Source organism: Sparus aurata, chromosome 21 (assembly GCF_900880675.1).
Source record: "Sparus aurata chromosome 21, fSpaAur1.1, whole genome shotgun sequence".
Classification (NCBI taxonomy): Eukaryota; Metazoa; Chordata; class Actinopteri; order Spariformes; family Sparidae; genus Sparus; species Sparus aurata.
The window spans coordinates 25,879,854-25,901,053 of record NC_044207.1 but is presented as its reverse complement, the minus strand read 5'-3'; the positions used below and the strand labels follow the sequence as shown (position 1 = coordinate 25,901,053).

The following is a 21,200-nucleotide window of genomic DNA, read 5'->3' as shown; positions in this document are numbered from 1 at the left end:
TATCGATATATATCTACTGGAAGAGGGGATTTAACAGGGGAGCATTTTACTTTACAAAAACTCCTCTTTTATTTTGAAGGGAACGTCATCAGCATAAAACTTTCACTAAGAGATAACCGTTTATCTATCTTTTATTTCAAACGTAACGGCTATTCACGTCGCGCTTCCCTCCACTTGATACGAAACATAATTAGCGACTCAATTTGTAATTTTATTTTTTTTACCCCTCTGCTGATGAATAAAGTCTTTGTCAGATGACGCGGTTCTTGTAGTGGACCATACTTTTGTTGTCATGTTTCAGCCGAGAGTATATCCGAGTGGGAACTTTTGCGGAAGTTACTATTCACGTACGTTGTTACGCACAATTCACGCCCCGCGCTCGTTTCTAACGCTGCATGTTGGGAACGCAGACGGATACGGAAAGTGCGTAAATCGACAGTGGCTGTTGGTCCATTCATAACAATTGAGCAGGTTGTCTGTTACAGGGCGGCGGTTCACAGTTAAGTGATAAATTTATGACAATATATTTTCTTAACATTACAAACGACTTATTTAATTACATGTGTGCATCTGAATAGCCGTATTCGTCACCAAGAGCAGGAACGTGACATGTTTTAGCTAGCAAAAGCTATTGCTAGCTGTCTTAGGTGAGGCTGTGATGAGTCTCATCTTTTGACATCACCATTATCTCACTTTCAGGGAGGAAACATGGCGAAGCGGAGGATCACCCAAGAAACATTTGACGCTGCTGTCAAGGAGAACATGGAGGAGTTTGAGATGGACCCTGACGAGGCTTTGAGGGAGGCTGTGGAGCAGTTTGAGTCTCAAGGTAACATAGCTACAAAGGACAATGGATGGAAGTGGATCACTGAACACGTTTTGTTATTGACTGTTGATGGTGAGCTTGTATGTCGACTCTATGGAGATTAAGCCAAAGCAGCTCATAATAACATAATATGTATGTTTTATAAATCATCAGAGAGAAACAGAATGACACAACTGATCCAACTCAAATGCATATTATCAATATGTCTGTGTATGATTTATTCTTTAATTTAAAATAAGGATAATCACTGATGGCTAAACTGAAGATGCTTCCGTCAATAAAAACAACTACATTATTTATCATGTTCTCTTGTGACACATCTCACTGGAGCCTTGAAGCCTGATGACTAATTTCCTTATCTCGCAATGAGAATATATCCATTTCCTGAACGCTTAAATTCAATCAATTAAAATGCTTTCAGTGGCTTTACAGACTGCCACACATAAACATCGCTCTACCCTTATGTGGAGATTAGTATTTAAGTATAAAGTATTAACTTTCCATCTCCTACATCCCAAAATAAAGTGCTGGCTTCGGAATAATGATCCACTGACCCACACATAGATTTATGCAGCAGTTTAACTAAAACTGTGGTGAAAGGTTCTCCTGTGATAATGATGTTGTAACTTCCTGATTTTTTGTCATCCGTCTTCCATCGTTTATGAAGAGAACACACTCGTACACACCTGCCTGACTGCCACCTAACATATCTTTGCATGCATACTGTACAATCTCCAGCTGTCCGTAGCTTCACTTGTACAATCATGTTTGTCTTCAGTTATCTCTGTTTTGTACTGTGTCAAAGCATTAAACTTAACCTCATGTGTGGATACAGGTGTCGACCTCAGTTTTATAGTAAAAGCTGTACCAGCTGTAGCATCTGATGAAAAACCAGAAGAGCAAACACATGAGATCATACAGGTGAGTGCTGTTCCATAAGCAGGGGTCTTCTTTCTACAAAACTATCCAAATTTCACTCTGAAATATGTCTTTTTTTTTTTTTTTTACTTGCAGGCTTTGGAATCCCTCCGAATTGGAAAAGACTCCACCAGTGTTACAGAAGTGACGGCAGACATGAAACGCTTCACTGAGCATTGCTTACTTGGATTTGCCCAGAGGTACCTGGCTGCCCAAAAAGATGCCTACCCCGTCATCCTCTCTTACTGCAAAAAAAGTATGGATGAGCAGGATGCTGTGTTGACCACCCTGTCCGCTCTGGCTGCACTGACAGATGGACAGCCGGACTTGTTGGACGCAGAAGGCCAGCAGTTCCTTCTTGATGTCTTTAAGAAGTACCAGGCAGACTCCTCTGTGACGCGTGTAGTCATTCGCGCTGTACGCCACTGCTGTTTGAAACATGAACAGAACAGACAGGATTTGGTAAAAGGTGGCATCCTGCCTCTGATCACTGGTGCCATTACACAACACAGTGGATGTGCTGATCTGGTCAAGGAGGCCTCTGCAGCTCTCCGATTCATGACCTTCGACGATGATGTCCGAGTTACATTTGGACACGCTCATGAACACGCCAAGATGATTGTTCTGGAGCACAATGGACTGAAGGTTTTGATCGCGGCTGCGAAAGGTGAGGCCAGATGATGACTTGTTTATGTCAGTGTTTAGCACAATTGCTTCTGCTACGTTTCGTGTTTTTCTAAATCAGATGAATGTATTTCCTTTTTGTCTTGTGTTCCTCCCTCACAGCTCACACTAATAATACTTCTGTTCTGAGTGAACTTTGTGCAACCTTGTCCCGCCTGGCTGTAAGGAATGAGTTCTGCCAAGACATCTGTGATCTGGGAGGACTGAAACTGATGATGACACTGCTCGCAGACAGCTACGAGTCAGCGGTAAAACCAACTTAAAAAACGTGGGATTGTGACACAAATTAATCCCCTTTTCAGTTTTTTTCTTGCCCACTGAACTGGTTTTCCCATTGCAGGAGCTGGTTCGGCAGGTCCTCAGCGCAATACGAGCCGTAGCAGGAAACGATGATGTGAAAGATGCCGTTGTTAATGCTGGTGGAGTCCAGCTCATTGTCATCGCCATGAATAGACACACGAGCAACTCTGCGGTGAGTTAAAAGTATTACCTGCACAATAACTGAATGTGACTCGGCTTAGTCTCGCATTTACCGCTGATTTAGTAAAGAAATGTTATTATACACTATTTTTTGTTGGATAAAACCAGTTATGCGTAATTAATAAATTCAGATGCAGATTTTATAATATTATGTCCATGTTCTGCTGTAGGTGTGTGAGCAGGGCTGTGCTTGCCTCTCTGTCCTCGCTCTACGTAAGCCCAACAACTGCAAAGCCATCATGGAGAACGGAGGTGCCTTGGCAGCTATTCAGAGTATGAAGACACATACTGATGCAGTCAACGTGCAGGTAATATGAGTGCATTAATAATTCATGTGCTTACTAGAGAAACAAAGCAGGCCCGGTGACAGTCTGCTGACTCTCTTTGTCCTCATCTTTTTTCTTTGTAAACAGAAACAGGCGTGTATGCTGTTGAGAAACCTGGTTTCACGTACGAATAACTACAACCAATTGATCCTGGAGATGGGCGCAGAGGCCCTGATAGCCGAGGCGCTCAGGACCCATCGAGACTGTGGTGACGTGGGTAAAGCGGCCCTCAGAGATCTGGGATGCCAGGTGGAGCTCAAAGAGCTGTGGACCGGCAAACATGGCAGCCTCACCAACTGAACATAGAGGAGAACAACCCTGTACACCTTCACCATGAGGTTCCCTTAAGTGCAGTTTTAGGCTAAATGAAATATTAGGATGTTGGTTAATATAGCCAAGTCTTAAAGCAGATGCACCTACCCAGCTATACATATTTGTAAAAAAAAGGTAGTTGATGTAGAAAAGGCTTGTGAGCAAATCACAGAGCCCACAAAACACCTTTGAGAGGTTGATTATGTTTTTTAGTCCTTCTGCCTTTGACAACCACGAAAAGGGTCAATAGTTCTGTTGTAAATGTTTTCTTTTCTATTAATGTTACTTTGCAATTCTTCTGACGATCAATTTTATATATGTGCCACATTTATGTTCATGAGATGTATTTTCTGTCGTGCAAATACTTTTTATGGAGCCAGTCACAATCTCTTCATCCCCATGCCGATGGAAAGTCAGGTGAAGTATGGTGGTCCACAAAACATTTCTGGAGCTTCACAGCGAAACAGTGTTTGCAGCATTATCTCAAATAGCTGAAGTTGATAGGGACTTGTTTTAAAGTTAAAAAATCAAAATAAAATGGCTTCATACAGATTTTACAGCATAATCCAAGTCATCTGGAAGCACTGAGATCTCATATTGATATGAGAATAAAGTATTTACAACCTTGCTGCATGGCCGAGCTCATGCACCCTGATCAGATTGGTGTGCTGAAAAATACAGCCCAAATAGCAAAAAAAAGAACATAGAATAGGTCCATGCAGCAGATCGGATGTTATCCAAGTCTCCGGAAGCCTAAAGATCCCAAATTGATTTGAAAAGATTTTATTTACAACCTGTTTAAAGCTGAAATCTATACATGGAGCCATTTTATTTTTGTTTTACAGCAGGTTTTGTTAACATTTTAAAACAAGTCTCCATCTACTTCACTTATTAAGGAGATGGTGGAAACTCTGTTTCTCTTTCAGGCTCCAGAATTGTTTTGTGGACTATGAAACTTCACCCAACTGTCCACTGGCGTGGGAGTGAGTAGATAATGACAGAAGGTTAATTTTTGGGTAAAATGTTCCTTTATCTGCACTAGTTTGTGCAGTTTCCCTTCCCATGGTGGCAGAACAAAATGTTATGCATTGACTGCCTCATATTTTAACTGGAGCTAAATATTTCCTTTTTGTTGTTGTATTTTTATTTGTAACATACATGCTGACTGACCTCTGATATGTAGACCTGCCACTGACAACATCACAGTGTGTAACTGAACAGTGATGTAATGATTATGATAAATACATTTTGGGTGCCTCACCTTTATCTTGCTGTGTGGTTGTGTGTAGATGTCATCATACACAAACACTACATATCTAGTACATAAATCAGACTCAGAATCAGTGTAAGTATGTGTACACAATCAAGGAATTTGACACGGGTTAAGTTTGCTCTCAATGCACAGGGAGAAGTTTTAAACAAACAAAATAAAAATAAATAAATAATAAATAATTGAACTGTGTGTTTCACTGAATAGACACAAAAAAACTCAGGAGCCACTGAAGTGCACCAGCTCGAGTCGCGTGTCTCCTGCTCACGCCCCTCTAACCGACCTATCCAAAGATGCCCCTCCTCGTCCAGACTTCATTTCCCAGCATGCCCCTGCGCTCGTCCTTGTCAAACCTCACTGTGGTCAAGCTAACGTTAACCGCTTCGGGTCGTCAGCAGCAGTAGTAACGGCACAAACACGACAGCATGGACGGTGCCAGTCACTGAGAGTCACTGCAGCGCTCATGAATTAGAGAAACGTGTGGAGGGCAGCGACTTTTACACCAAGAGACACTCGAGACTGAAGACTTCTGTCCCAACAACGCTGTCGACGACAGGAACGTTAATGTTTGTGTAGCGGTAAGCTAACGGCTAGCTAACATTACTTAACCTGCCGCTTTGGCTAACTTAGAAAACAGCTCTCGAAGAATCTGCTAACTGACTCCAAACAGCACACCGAGTGAAGGATAGCGAGGCATCACGAATATCTGGACCGGTGTCGTAATTATAAGGTAAGAAATGGAGTGTTTATAACCGGTGACAGCTAGCTGGATGCAAACAGTGTCTGTGTTTCGTTAGTGGGCAAGTTTGGACAAGACTGGAGGGTGCACCAGCCGGGAGAAGCATGTGGATTATATAATGAATTAACATCTGATCGTTGACTCACACTGTTGCGTTTTAACCACAAACTCTCTGTGCATATGCTGTCAGAGTTGGCACAAGTCATGTGACTTTTAATGATATCACCTGTCACATTAAATGGCAGCATATTGGATAAAACGCTGTTTTAAAACTATTCTCTATTGTCAGGATACCATGAGGTAGATGAAATGACACCTCATAATAAAGCTTAGTGCATTTAGCTTTTGAAAAAACTCAAAAGCCTCCTGAACAAATTTTATTCAGCGCTGAATCAATTAGTAGGCTACATCAATCAAGTAGTCAGTGACATAAATATATGGAAAACTGTTGTGATGATCAATTAGTTATTTGTCAACCGTTGAGGCCAAATGTGATGATTTTCTGCCTTTGTGGGCTACAACTAAATTAAATTTTCCTTGTCAAATTGTGACTTAGTAGAGCACATACCTCTGCCAAGGCCCAACAGGCCCATTTAAATGACTCAAGCCTCATCCAGGATAGAATTAAATATATTTTTATATGTGCAGGATTTGCATTTTGATGCACATCAAATTGTATCCATGAATTCTCTCCTGAGAAATTAACACAAATGTTCTGTTGAGAAGTGAGACAAATGTCCTGGATCTGTCCCTTTATGGGTCTATTCTGGGCTGAGACAGCCTACATCCAAGTTTTGTGGAAATCCAGTCTGTAGGTTTTGTGAAATCCTGCTGAAAAACCTACTGACAAATGGACACTGACAAAAAACATAATGTTTCTAGGTTGAGGTAATTAATATGACGATTATTTTCAAGAATGTTTAAATATGCTCATCAAGAGCCCAAAGTGACAATTTCAAAAATCTTCTTTTGTCCAATAAACAGTCTAAGACTTAAAGACTCTTCATTTATTGTTATTCATGACGTCATAATAATGATGTAAATGATTAATAGGTGATTAAAAAATATCATCATGAATGGAATATGTTCATGTTTTGGACTGTTAGTCTGATGAGACAAAGAACACTCCAACAGGTACAATGTTCTCATTATTCTGGCCACCTTGTATCTCCACACACGGATACAGTTACAGATTTTCAGACAGTTATTGTTATCTTGACCCAGCTGAAGGCGCAGCACACAAAAAGGACCTACTGTGTATTTATTTGGCACTATTTATGCATGGGGAAAGCTCTACCTCTCCACTGCTGTGTGTCTAGCAGCCAATCCTGAGGCACATCAGAAAGACACAGTTAGCGGTCAGGAACAAGGAACTGTAAAATGATATGCATGTGGAAAGGAGGCTGCTGGGAGGGTTGAAGGACGGCTTGTGAGTAAGCACAGTGGGTGAGGTGAAAGGGGGGAGACATTAGGAGTCTAAATGCTCTTTTCAGGTTCTTGCTGGAAGCTTCGTTGTACTGATGCCAATATTAGTTGCCCATGACTACCAAGCCTTTCAGCAGACACTCAGATTGCTCTCCCGTGGCCGTCTCTCTCCATCTTGTTTTGCCAGATTCTCCTCACTGTAGCTAAACTGTCCTTGAACTCTGATGTTTCTGGGTGGAATTTTGTGTGTGTGTGATTTTTGATAAATATTCACCGTCTACTGGACTAGTTCAGGCCTTTATGTACTAAAAATAAAAGTATGTGCTGCTTGCAGTTTGTCTAAGCTTCCCATTGTTGTGTTCAGACACAGAGGTTGACCGGTGAATTGCTGGGGCTGTTTTTAGCTTTTTGCAGATATATCATTGTGTATGCAATTTGTATGATTGCAGTGCAGAAATCGAAATGCTATACTTGAAATAGGTTGGACACATGACATAGTTTGTCCACCTGGGAGCATTGACATATTTCTTTTATAGCTTTAAAATGTCTTGCTCATTACATATCTTGGTCACAATTCTGTAATAACCTCCTTAAGCACCTTTATCATATTTTAATTAATTGCCTTATTTGATAGAAGCTGTATTTATGTGAAAAACAAAAGGCAAAATATATTGTCGAAGGATTTACAAACTCACAATTTACAACTGATATTGACCACAAAAATCCTCCATTGGTTGAGATATATTCAGATACAGTGAGCAATGTTGTGATATTATATGTCAATTCTGATAATTGATAATGCTACTACTCTTATCTGTACACATTATCACTCTGATACTTATATTTTGTCTTTATAAATGACTGTGCAATATAATAGATGAGTACATTCCAAACAGGGTTTTAAATTATTTATATATCAGATAGTATTAAATATTGTTTTTTAGAGCAGAAACAACATTCACAGCAGCAAAGTGACTATAAACTGTGTAATACCTCCCTTGAAGCAAATCTAAGCCCTAAATAACACAAACAACATTCCTGACATCAAAATATTGACAGAAGATTAAAAAAGAAATCAGTCAGTTTTCTTTTGCTTTTGATTCAGTAAATAGTAAGTTTTATCACACACTTTTGAATTGTGACTGTGAGTTACAGTCACGTTGGTTTAACAGTGCTCCGCTGTGAACGGTGTGCATCATTTGATGATGGCCAGTGAGCCTGTGGAGGGTTGAAGGTTGCATGAATAGCTGATCTGTCCCAGAAAATGATTAGCTCATTGAGAAACATGCAGCCGCTTTTGTTTAGCGAAGTGTCAGATCACCCCACATGATGTTCTTTCTGTAAGGGTCATCTCATGTAAAAGTCTGGCTTCAGGGGCAGGAATGTGCTGATTGTACAAAGATATAATAGGACTGTCTGTAATCTGATATGTTAGCAAGGGAGGAGGGTGTTCACGTTTTTGTGTTTTTTTTGTTGTTGGTGTTTTTTTTTTTAGCTTTGCTCAGACAGACACCTTTCACCTACAAGTCTGCAGGTCTGCTGTCCTTCAAGATATAGCTTTGGGTGTAACTTCCTGTTGGTTTACTTTGCACAGTGTCTTTATTTATAGCCTTTAAAGGTGCGGCTGTTGGCTAATAGTAACTGGACAGGAAACTAGTTAATCAAGGTGCTTTTTGTATTTAAAGTTTCAACATTTTCGCATTTGGAAATGACACTGCTTTAGTCAGTAAGAAGAGTGCAAAGCTGCTAAACCAGAATAGATCCCTCTGTCTACATGTTAATACAGGGCCAGACTTAAGTACCTTTACTTGTGACTCCATCGTCATGCTATACTCTTGAATGCAAACTTATCTGAAGACAACATTTACTTGGCGGTTCCTCATGGAGTCGGAGTCCTGCCTGTCACCTGATCCCACAACATTGACTGACCTCTGTTTCTCTCCCTCTCCTCTGCAGCTCTCAGCGGCCGGTGTTGCTGCCTCGACCGGTGGTTGAGTTCATGAGCGTGCTCCGTGACAGCCGTGCCTAGTCCTCTGGGATGGGGAGTGGAGTCCAGGAACAGCGGGCATCACTCACGCAGGGAGAAGTGCTGCCACGGGCGTCCTCCAGTCAGTCAGAGGTGAGACTTTATTGACGAGATCCTTTCTTCAACACTAGCGATGCCACAGTGAGGACATTTTTCCATCAGTTTATAAATTCAGAACACTGATTACCAAATATATCTGAGATTTTACAAGAAAAGCATTGATTACGTAAATATTTGTAGTGTGCTTACTTCGATTTTTCACCTAAGATCTTTTGCAACTTTCACTTACTTCAAACAAAAATAATGCTTAGAGGGTTGGTTCATTATGAAGTTTACAAGTTGTCAGGTCTGTCAAACATCCACCACACTGACCCCAACAACTTTAGCTGATGTCCACAGTTGTAAGTTAACTACAGTCGTAATGTTAGCTCTGTCAGTGCTCGAGACTCCTTGTCAAAACATTTTTATGTGTTGAATGTGGGCCCTGATACGCATAATTACCTGGATGGGTTTCATTTCAGTTAAAAAAAAACATCTAAAAACAAAGCAGCACTGCAGCGTTCATGTGTAATTCATATCATATTTTGCAGCTCAATTTTTATCTGCAAAATTTTGAATTGTTTTTCTCGTTTAGAGAAAATGATAGAGGTGCTCAAAAGACCTTGAATACTGATACAGCTTCACATCAGAACATTTAATGTCATGTCATCCAGTTTCAGTGACTTCAAAACAAAAATCAGTATCAGTAAGTCGAAAGAGAATAGAAAGTCACCCAGTGACTTGACTCTTAAACATCTCTGTACAACCATAATGTGAGTTCTGTCAGGTCCAGAACACTGACTGTGTGGTCACAGTGAGCAGTTGCTTTTTTATTATATCGAGCAGAAAGAGTATCTTTTAATCTTCGATGGCAGAATTGTGGTTGCATCTTAATGCTATTTCACGGTTTGCCCTGTGTTCTGCCTCTGTGCTGTCAAAATATGTTTTCCTCTCTCAACTTGTTCCTCTGCTGTATTATGTGTGAAAGAGATCAACTGAGCCAAGTGTAATCGTAACTTCAGGCTTCAGGCTTTGGTTCATTTAAGGACATCTGCTGCTATCTGTAAAGTTTTGTAAGCTGGTTAGTCAGATGTCTGCTATAATCGTTTATATAACTCCGGTTTAATGATCAACTGCATCTCAAACACAACTGTGTTCACGCAAGCATGCAGTTTTTACACGATTTGCTCGGTCTGGTGTCAGTGACCCTAAATGTGATTCCTCCATCTCTGTGCAGGGCCTGAAGCCCACTCAGTCTGTCATCAACTCGCTCTTCTCTGGGGCTTTAGCGGGAGCTGTGGCCAAGACAGCTGTCGCCCCATTGGACAGGACTAAAATCATCTTCCAAGGCAAGTTGGATGTTCTGCTGACCTAAAACAGTTTTTTAAATAGAAACAACCCACATTTATGCCACCAAGTTATATCCAGATCTAATGTTTGGCTTTCACTCTTTTGCATTCATAGCCATAAAATATGTGATTTATTTATACTGCACATATGTTTTCTTTTTCAGTGTCTTCAGCAAGATTTTCTGCCAAAGTAGGTTTGATCACATGTTTAATATCAGTTTCTTGAAGTTAACTCAAGCTGTATGTTTCTATTTATGAAGTTTGATTCATGAGCAAGTTTAAGCACAAAAATCTGATCAAAACTTCATTATCATACATTCAAACTGAGTATGAGCATGTATGTATTGTTGTGTGCACGCAGGAGGCCTACAGGTTAATCTACCGCACCTACCTGAAGGATGGCTTCCTCAGTCTGTGGAGGGGGAACTCGGCCACTATGGTGCGAGTCATACCATATGCTGCCATCCAGTTCTGTGCGCACGAGCAGTACAAGCAGCTGCTGGGAGGCTACTACGGCTTTCAGGGGAGGTGAGTGCCCATCTTTTACCTCGTTGATGAAGTTTCTCAGTCATCCAGGTCAAGGTATATTCTATTCACTGTAAAATATCGTAGTCTAACTCACTACTCCCCTAACTACTAGCTATACTGCCCTCCAGTTAGTTAGAACTGAAACAAGTGCAGTTGCCTATGATGTAGCACTTTGCATCTTTTATCTTGCTTTCAGATTGAATTTGATAAAGATTTTCTTAGCGTCTGGTGAAATAATGTAAAATGTGAAAGGCTGATGTATGCACAATTGTTTATCTTCTTTCATGCAGAGCCCTACCGCCACTTCCAAGGTTACTGGCGGGGTCTATGGCTGGTACCACAGCAGCCATGCTGACCTATCCTCTGGACATGGTGCGAGCTAGGATGGCTGTAACGCCAAAGGAAATGTAAGATAACAACACACAGTTGTCTTTGCTACTTAATATCCTGTGGCACACTAACACAACGGGCTGCATTAGTATAAGTGTGTTGTGAGGAAGGCTCATTAAAAGCTATATATTTTTTTAAAACAAAACCTTAGATCTGTTCAGATGATGCTTTTGATGTTGAGAATCAGTTCATTCAAGGCTCTCATTAGCAAATAGTCATAATTATTTGACGACCTGGAAATGAGACTCAACAATCAACAGATTTCATGTTTGTCTAGAATCACTCATCTGCACTAACATTCACACACCGCTGCATCACAACAGAAGACAGAAGGTCACAGGGAGTGTGACTTCATTCTGTGCTCAGGACGCCATCAACCTTTCAAATTTCACATGTAACCTTCAAAACGTTTAACTTGCACCAAAAGTAGGTGAAGCAACTGAAATCTATGTCAGTCAGATGTTTCTTAATGGGCACTGCTCTCCACAGCTGACATAGTTAGTGTGTCTGTATAGCCTCAAATAGACTTTACACAGTGCAGTTTCCTCTGATGAAAACAGACTTGAAAGTGATTGTTTTCAGTGTCCACAGTGAAAGCCAGGATGCCAGAATTAGATTATGAGCAGAGGCCTTCTGCTGCACAACTTCTCACCCAGTTTCATGTTATTTTCTTTTTTGTTTTGTTGTTGTTTTGTTTAGGTACAGTAACATTCTGCACGTGTTTGTGCGGATATCCCGAGAAGAGGGCCTGAAGACACTGTATCGAGGCTTTACTCCCACCATTCTGGGTGTTGTTCCCTATGCTGGTCTCAGCTTCTTTACCTATGAGACATTAAAGAAGTTACACGCAGGTAACGCACTACCACTACTGCACTGAAATGTTTTCATCCACAGCCCCTTTCTTTCACACATAAAGTTTATATCACATACGTCCATTTAATCTTATTAATCTTCTTTACACTCTCCTCTCCCATGTAGAGCGCAGTGGACGCCCACAGCCCTACTCATACGAACGTCTGGCATTTGGAGCCTGCGCAGGTCTTATTGGTCAGTCGGCGTCCTACCCTCTGGACGTGGTGCGACGCCGCATGCAGACTGCAGGAGTCACGGGTCACACGTACGGCACCATCCTGGGCACTATGAGGGAGATCGTGTCAGAGGAGGGGGTTGTCCGGGGACTCTACAAAGGTCTCAGTATGAACTGGGTCAAAGGGCCCATCGCGGTGGGGATCAGCTTCACCACATTCGACCTTACTCAGATCCTCCTTAAGAAGCTGCATCAGATGGGCTATACAGCCCGATAGTAGCGATACAGAGAGACAGAAAACGGGGAAAGTTGGATGAGGAGATGCCCAAACACACTCTAAAGAGAAACAAAAGAAGTGAGAGAGTGATGAGAGTGTTTTCCTTTAAAGAAGCAGACGCACACAGCGGCTCAGGTTGATGAGTAATATTATGCATTCTCTTGCTCACGGGGGTGTGAGGTGTGTTCGATGGTACCGAGTACTTGTACACACTGTAGTCATGTACATCTAAGTGCAATATGCTTAGTGGTTTTCTGTGTGTATGTGTGTACACATAAATTATAACGCTCCTGCCCTCGTGGACCAGGCCTGTGAGTGCACGTGTCAGTGTGGATGTTCAGAGGTTGGACTTCCTTGTGTGTCCGCTTAAAAACTGACACCTTCCAATGCAATGCAGGCTGCTGCTCATTGACATTTATGACAAATTTGATTTAATAAGAGTGAAATATGCCCCCTTGAGATTTGTTTTGTTGTCAGTGAGCTCGTTTTAAGGAATTATACCAAAGGTTAGGATGTGAGCTAGTTACAGATTTTATGTTAGTAGTGTTAAGTGGACTAAAGCACAAACGTTCTCAGAGCAAAAATCTCACCCAGCAGCACAGAAGTAACAGCACCGTTACTGCCATCAGATGCTCAGATTTTGTTTGAGTTGAATACATGTAAATCACAATGAAATCTCGTGTGTTGTAGTGACGCGCCTACACTTTGAATTTACAGACTTTTATTTGTAGCTTAGCTGCTGCGCTGACAGCAGACAGATCAGATATATTTTATGCAAGTGCCAACAGATATGAAGTATAAAGAGTGCCCGTTTGTTTTCCCTGTAATCATATACAGTTATAGGGTTTTTAAGATATTGTCAATTGTGATAGTTTTGTTGTCGGAAGTATTGATACAGATGATTAGACAGATTTAAAGTGACCGTACCAGTTTAGCCTCCCTTTCATGTACAATCCCTGTGTATTTTTTTTTCCCAAATATGACATCATACACACTGATTTAACAGTTACATAACAACACCTGTGTGTATTCTAAGGCTGCAACTAATTATTAATTTTGTAGTCAATTAATCGATCAGTTGTTCGGTCCATAAAATGTCCCAAAATGGTGAAAACATTTTGAGAATCAGATGTTAAGATATTCAATAGGGATGCATGATATATATACTGATGAATTAGCAGTTGTTATTGGGAAATTGATATTATCAGCTGTTTATCAATATTGGTGAATTACTAGCCGATAGTGTCCATAATATGAAGCCAACTTTCTTTTATTGACACGGTCAGTAGACTGGAAAAAATGCTGTAGAAATGTAAGAAATGCATATTGTGCGTTCCTAATATTCAGTTTCATGTTATAGACGACTAAAGAAACATGAAAATATTCACATTTAAGATGCTAAAAAAATACTTGATTATCAAATTGTAATGTAACCCAATAGTAATTTAATCCCCTTAATGAAGTTCTAATGACGTTTGTTGCTTTAATTGTTAATCTGTTAGTGGTATTGTTCTGGACTACAGTATATTCAGAGGCATTTCTAATGTTCAGACCCGTCTTCACTGGGAAACACACACACACACACACACACGCGCACACAGAGTCATATTCAGTATACAAATGTTGTCTTCCATTTGCTGTTTGTCTGGCAGCTTCATTGTTTTCTGGATTTAAACTCTCACATTGTAGATCTGGAGCAGTGATTACTAATGGTTCACTAGCTTGACTGGAAATATGCACACAGTATTGAAGAGATCATTAAAGTTCTCTGTTACAGGCATTATTTCGTACATTTTAGTGGTTTGAGTTTTGTACTTTTACCTCAGCACATCAACTTCTCACATATCAATGCTTTATGTTGAGTGGTGTCAGACATTTGACGAGGATTCACCATTGGTGAGACAGTTTCAGCAGTATTGATGCAGGCTCTCCCTCACTGGAGAGTGTCGCTAGTTTCTATACTTAGAGCGCACATGCCAGGACTGAGCCCAGCGAGCAGCTGGGTGCAGAGCCAAGTGGAGCAGAGGGCAGGACGGTGGCACCTGTACCAGAATAAAGCTGGAAGTTTCCTCTGCAGGGGGTGATCACCAAGATTGGAATTGATACTGATATTGATATTGCTGTCCCAGGACTTGATGTATCTTCACATGCACAAGAACATTTATGAAACACTGAAGGAAAATGAATAAAACAAAAAAGCACGATAGGTCTCCTTTTAAGGAGTATTTACATTTTATCTACAAACCTGTTTTTCTCAAGTAGTAGATGTGTCTAAACACAAGTAGCATCCAAAAACTTTGCCTGAGGAAAATTGTCTTAAATTGGTAAATAAGGATTTAAATCAGGACCCGTCTGACAAGATTAAAATTCTGAGTGATGCTTTGTTATCGGCTTCGATACTGCTCGGGACACATTTTGTGTGATTTGATACCACTCGTCCAGCTCAGCTCTCCCCTGACCTGACTCCTTCTCACCGTCATCGTTTTATCATCTCTGATCTGTTCATGGATGCAGACAGCTAAACATAGTCAGATATTATTGTGATCATCAAATGGTGGGAAACCACGATTCACTTGGCTTAACAGCAGAAGAGTAGATGGAAGTTTAATCTTGAAATATCAGTGTGTTATCTCGGCTGAGGTAGCAGAGGGGAAACAATGAGTAGCTTGAAGCCTGCACACGTCCTGAGCTAAAGTGTGCAAAGTAGTAGAAAGTATACAGTGACTGAAAGCCGAGTGAAGGGTAGTTACTGACTCTTAAGTGCCTAACAAGGAATAGTAAGTTCTTACTATGACTGAGCTACTTCTACTAACCTTTTTGAAGGTTGCTTCCATTTTCTAGCCTTGCTTCGGTCTTGAAGTTCGGTTTGAAGTTTGGGGATTGTTAGACCTCTGTGACTGAATGTATTACTTCAGGTCCAGTTTTTGTATGTGAATTTTGTAAAATGTATAAACTGCCTTGTAGGCTGATAGATTAGATCCTCGGCTCCCTTACAGACTCAACCAATCCATTCCAATCAGTCTAGGACTAATACGAGGAATGTCGGAAGAATTCAAAAGGACATTTGATGGTGATTTTTAGCCTGATTTCAATATGTAAGGAGTATTGCAACGTTATCATCTACCTATAGATCGAGTGAGATGGGTAAAGATATAATGAAATACATTATGATAAGCAGAGTTGACTACAAGATTAGGGGGGAAAAAACACTAGACAATCATTAAATGCCAAACAGTGAAATGTTTTAGTTTTAAGGAAACGTGATGTTTTCCGTTGAGAACCTGACCGTGGCTTAATGAAGAGGGACACTGAAACACTACGACAACAAACTCTGGTAGAGGATGTTTTTTGTTTTTAATTTGCTCTCATGAAAGCAAATTGAGTTCTTTTAACCCCATTTGTGGGTAATTCTACATGGATGTGCAGACACATACATGCTGCTGTGTTTGCATGTTTACAACGGATCATCTTGTATTTTTTCGTGTTTCAGCACCGTCTCAGTGACACGACGGCTGTTTTGTAAATCCTTATTATCTGTGCCAACTGAATGTAAACCTACTAATACCACACCCTGTGTCCAGTCTCTAGTGATGATGGTGTATCTGTAGGAACGTTTTGAAAAATCTAAATACCAACTCAAATAAACTGGATGTTGACAATAGATTGATCCATGTTTTTTTTTTTTTTTTTTCATTCACTGGTTTCCTGTCTCTGAATTATGTCTGTTTGTACTTGTGGATTGATTTCTAGCACTGGATCAAAACCCCCCACACACTGAGTAAACACTTAACACATAGAATAAGACATCCTTTGTGTCTTTAACTTAATTTATTCTTGAAATTAAATAAACATTGTTGCCTTAATAATACATTTTGTCCCTAACATCAATGCAAAATGAAGTGAAATACTAAAATTAAGATTAAAAAAGTATAAAATAAATTCATAAAAACATGCAAATAAAGTCTCAAAGGCTATTCGACTCAAGAATGTTTAAATAACACCTGAAGCAGGTTTATTTTAGCAATATATCAACTTTAGTGGCCTGTTGACAAATGAGGCACAAAGGGACAATATTAAATAAAATATATAATGCATAGAATTATGAAAATTAGGAAGTATATATGAAGTGTGTAAATAAATATGAAGTATACTCTAGGTAGATATAATAGGAAAATAAATCAAAATCATAAATAAATTGCAAAATAAATTGAAATTAAATAGCATTATAAAATACAGCATTTAAAAGAATTATTTATTTATTTATTTATTTGCCTTGTTACTTTTGGGCCCCCATACTGAAGAATGTCTTTGTTGTATGCTGTGTAATGACGCCCTTTGGCCACTGGATGGCGCTCCACCACTGTGAATGAGTGACGCTCCTGTAGCTCCGCAGCAGGCCGGCAGGTGGCGGTGCAGCACGGCGCTGTGAGCCGGGGGAAGGTGAGCTGGGTCAGATGGAGCCGCTGCCTGAGGCCGCTGCCGCTTTGAACTTGACCGTGAACGCAACACGGCGTCATATGAACCCCATGAGGAGGCGGTGCAGTGAAAACAGCCCGATTTATTAAAACCAGTGAATTTATGAAGACACAAAGGATGTGTGAGATCATATTTAGATGTAGAAGGAAAATAAATCCATATTTTATTCCGTGACGTTTATTACAGAGTGTTTGTGTTCACTGAGCTTTTCTGCCTACATGAGATAAAATATTCGTTTCCGTGTTTCTTCTTCTTCTTCTTCTTCTTGAACCGGACGGGCAGCTCAGACCAGCCTCTTTGTGCACAGATTTCTGGGAACGTGGGAGAAAAAAAAAAGCGCCAGAAGAAAAGAGCTATAGGGAAGATAGAGGACTAATTAGAGGGTGAAGGAGGGAGGGATGGACGGAGGCTGTCAGAGGATGTGGTTGCTATAGATACTTGGCATGATGCCAGGTGAAAGCACAGCCAATTTGCATTTATTCAGATGATGGCTGCTCTCTTTCTCCCCCCTCTCTCTCTCACTGCCTCTGTAATAAAAGCAGCAAAACAACCATTTTCTTCCATTTCAAATTCATTTTGACCCAATTTCCTTTTTGAACAATTTCATTTGAATTCAAAACCCAGTGGAAATTCATTAACATGTTTAACACCATCCTGCTAAATCTGGATTTTAAAAACACACACCTGAGCAGCAAAGCTAAAAAAAAAATATATATATGGCTACACAATAAAGAGGATGTGTAACCGTGTTAAAGATTATTTTTCTTTAAATTAAAAGATTATTTCAGCTTCGTCTTTATTCTCGACAATATCTGAGCATCCTCTTTTTATAGTGAAACATAGGCTTCAAAACTGTGCTGCAGGCCGGAGGTGAATTTCACTCGGGGGCCTGGTTTTCTTCCTCAAAAACAGAAAAACGACGCATTTTGTTTTGGATTTTAAAAAATAAATAAATCTCAAACGGACACAAAATCAGAGCAGAGCTTTTACTACCATTTGTGCACTAATGGTCCTCCACAGTAAACACTGGGGTAAGCAGACGTTTGATATTAATTAGCCTGTACGGTGGCCCAGTTGGTTCATTTTGGGCCTCAACACTAACAGATTTCTCTTTTTTATTTCCGGTCTTAAACCCACTCGAATAAGTCTATTTGTGGAGGTCGTAGCCGTGTTTATTTTTTACGCAATTAAAAAAAATTCCCATCTCTTACAATTCCCGCTCCTTAATTACACTTCCAGGCTTCAATTAATTTAATAGAAACGACTGGTGTGAACGATGCATTAATGAACATTTCCCCCGCCCGCCCTCGCTTTAATTATAAAATGTGAGAGCACTGTGTCAAGAGCTTTAACTGAAAAATATATTAAAATACGGAAACCGAATAAATTCACAGGAGAAAAAAAAATGTCAAAGTAAATCTGTATCTTTATTGACAACACACACACACACACACACACACACACACACATTTACATGAACTCAAATGATTCAGATGACACAACATGTCAGCACATTTTTCAGCTGACTCAACCTTGACATTGAGACAGACTGTGAAGTGATAGCTCGGACTTTATGTATAAAAAAAACTAAAATATAACACTTTAATATTTGTTTTCTTATTTCAGACTCTTCAGAACAAACAGCAGGATCAATTACAGCCTTTAAACACGGATGTGCTTCACAATAAGAGTCGCAGATCGCTTTGCATCAACTGACTTCATCGTAAAAAGGCTTCATTCTGAACAAATAAAATACAACATAGACTTCAATTATAGTATTTATCAATATATTAATTTGCAGCACATAAAAACACATCTTAAAGAAGGCACAGCTGGTGGGAAAAAGGAAAACTGTATCTGGAGTCTTTGTCAGTGTCTTTTTCTCGGATGTGGTCCAGATCGTGTGTGTGTGTGTCGAGGCAAAGGAGTGACCGTCCATCGCAAAATGTTTCCCAGAGTCTTTAATTGTGCGTCAAGAAAATCAACAAAAAAACGGTGGAATCGGTGGCGAAATCCTGTCCCCTGCGCCCGAAGATCTTCAGCCATCTTACAGCGTGATCAATCTGCAGAGACACAAGAAGACAAGAAACAATTAGAGACACAATTCTAAAAAAAAACCACAACAAAATCACAGCCAGGATCATGAAGATAAACCCTGCGCGTCATCCTCGACTGTGAGACATCCCGCCTGTGTGTCGCGTCACAGGACTGACGCAGCAGTTTTGGATGAAAATAGAAAAAAAAAAAAAAAAGGGAATGTGTTGAGGGTGGAGCAGAGATACAGGAGGGACTCCCTCCTCATGACTACCAATATCTGTCTGTGTTTCGTCTCTACACTCGTCCACCTCTGACCTCTAAAGTCTGGAGCGTCAAGAGGACACACACAGTCAGCTGGGAACTCCACAATCATGCCCGAGGGAAACACACACACACACACACACGGAGCAGACACACTTCTGCTGTCTGCTTCTGCACCGTCATGACAGAACAAGATAAGGATCCGACCAGCTCAGATAAGGGATTTAATCCTAATTTGTCCAGACTTTAATCACAACTGAAAACCAGCGACAAGAGGACACACTCAGCGTTTTAACATTCTTATTAAATTCCCGTAAAACCGCCTTCCGATTTAAAGCGTTTAAAAGCCAGTTTTCTTGATTCTGATGATGCAGGCTGATGGACAGTGAAAATAAAAAAATAAAAAAATGAAGGTGTGTGTGGGTTGTGAGGAGCAGAAGGAGGTGGTTGTGATGGAGGAGATCAGAGCCAGACTACAGTCCCTGGATAGATGCAGCATTTCAGACATTGGGCAATTATGAGGGGCCTTCCTGAGCCTGTAGGGCTCTCCAGGGCTCTTCTGCTGCCCACGCTGTCCCAACAAACTGGCTAATATATGCAGGCCTACAGTCTGGTCTCCACACCACACACACACACACACACACACACACACACACCACAAACACCTTTCAGCACTCGGAGAGCGACTTCGCCGAAAGAGTGTTGATGTATGTTTTTATGACGTCAATAAAAGCAGGAGTTGGGGGAGCGACTGCTGGGAAGATAACCGGGATCCTTAAAATGACAAAACAGGGACAGAAATAAGAATTCAGAGGAGGTCAGAGGAGGCGGAGGGACTATTTCCAACACGAGTTATTTTAGAAAATCATTCCTTTTTCTTTTTCTGTCACATGATCCTAAAAATAACCAAAGGATTCTGAATATCTTTGTCTCCTCCACACAAAAATAATAACACACACACACACACACACAGGAGGTACAGACCAGTCTGTCAAAATAAAGACTTTTTATTCACCGATACCAGCGTTTTCAGCTCTCTATCAGTCATTTAAATCTACTCTAAGGAGACGCTGTAATATCCACATGACTAATAAATGAATATACTGTATGATAAAATATAACAGCTGAAAATGTTCGGCCTAATCTACACGAGAAGAGTTGTGCGACACTGAAACAGCTGATTTTGTTTCATCGCAGCTGCAGACTTGAGACTTCGACCCGGCCGCTGTGTGACTTGATTTACTCGACGGCCGACTTCCATAAAAATTCCGGCTCCACTTGAGACTTCACAACAAAAGCATCCAGGTCTCAATTTTTTTAATAAAACTTACCGAGACAGGAGGAAACACAGCGTTTGCGAGGGACTACTTTCAGCTGCGGATTAATACACATTCGGTGGCGCTGTGTCGGCTTAAATTAAACCACGGTGAGCAGGTTCAGGTTCTAATTCTGTGGCTCATGCTGCTGTTTTGAATATTATTATTATTTTCTACATAGTGTTCGATGTATAAAGAGCTGATCGACATTGAAATTTGATTTTTTCTTGCTGGAGCTGTCGACACCGGACTTGCTCGAAGTTCGACTCCCTAAAATTCTGGCTTGATTTTGCGACTTCCAAACAAAAACATCCAAATCTCAAGTTTTACTAAAACCAGAGCGATAAATGAAGTAATAAACAGGCTGCGAATAAATGTTCGATCACTCAGTCCATCCACTGAAAGCAAGACTTGAGTTCCGCTGTGAATAAATCGCTGACAGACAAGTTCAAACGCTGAGTCATTCTAATTGCCAGCAATCAGACGCCTCAATG

General features: G+C 40.5%; 2 protein-coding genes across 2 annotated transcripts; both read left to right on the top strand.

Annotated features, from left to right (window-relative positions):
- Nucleotides 1-368: 368 nt before the first annotated feature.
- On the top strand, nucleotides 369-4,812 carry armc6 (armadillo repeat containing 6). Its single transcript, XM_030401550.1, has 8 exons — nucleotides 369-500; nucleotides 700-829; nucleotides 1,662-1,747; nucleotides 1,841-2,411; nucleotides 2,531-2,676; nucleotides 2,769-2,900; nucleotides 3,079-3,216; nucleotides 3,322-4,812. The coding sequence occupies exons 2-8, from the start codon at nucleotides 709-711 to the stop codon at nucleotides 3,532-3,534; spliced, it is 1,407 nt and encodes a 468-aa protein (XP_030257410.1). The 5' UTR covers nucleotides 369-500; nucleotides 700-708; the 3' UTR covers nucleotides 3,535-4,812.
- A 342-nt stretch (nucleotides 4,813-5,154) lies between these two features.
- slc25a42 (solute carrier family 25 member 42) lies at nucleotides 5,155-16,277 on the top strand. Its single transcript, XM_030402087.1, has 8 exons — nucleotides 5,155-5,546; nucleotides 8,937-9,099; nucleotides 10,283-10,394; nucleotides 10,559-10,584; nucleotides 10,756-10,922; nucleotides 11,213-11,329; nucleotides 12,012-12,163; nucleotides 12,291-16,277. Exons 2-8 carry the CDS (start codon nucleotides 9,019-9,021, stop codon nucleotides 12,614-12,616), a joined length of 981 nt encoding a protein of 326 aa, XP_030257947.1. The 5' UTR covers nucleotides 5,155-5,546; nucleotides 8,937-9,018; the 3' UTR covers nucleotides 12,617-16,277.
- Nucleotides 16,278-21,200: the final 4,923 nt, after the last annotated feature.

Bases quoted from the DNA above. Each gene is read 5' to 3' on its own strand.
- armc6 (XM_030401550.1), top strand. From the start codon at position 709: ATGGCGAAGCGGAGGATCACCCAAGAAACATTTGACGCTGCTGTCAAG. The intron at 1,748-1,840 runs GTGAGTGCTGTT...TTTTACTTGCAG, and splicing joins AAACACATGAGATCATACAG to GCTTTGGAATCCCTCCGAAT. The intron at 3,217-3,321 runs GTAATATGAGTG...CTTTGTAAACAG, and splicing joins CTGATGCAGTCAACGTGCAG to AAACAGGCGTGTATGCTGTT.
- slc25a42 (XM_030402087.1), top strand. From the start codon at position 9,019: ATGGGGAGTGGAGTCCAGGAACAGCGGGCATCACTCACGCAGGGAGAA. The intron at 10,395-10,558 runs GCAAGTTGGATG...TTTCTTTTTCAG, and splicing joins GACTAAAATCATCTTCCAAG to TGTCTTCAGCAAGATTTTCT. The intron at 10,585-10,755 runs GTAGGTTTGATC...GTGTGCACGCAG, and splicing joins CAGCAAGATTTTCTGCCAAA to GAGGCCTACAGGTTAATCTA.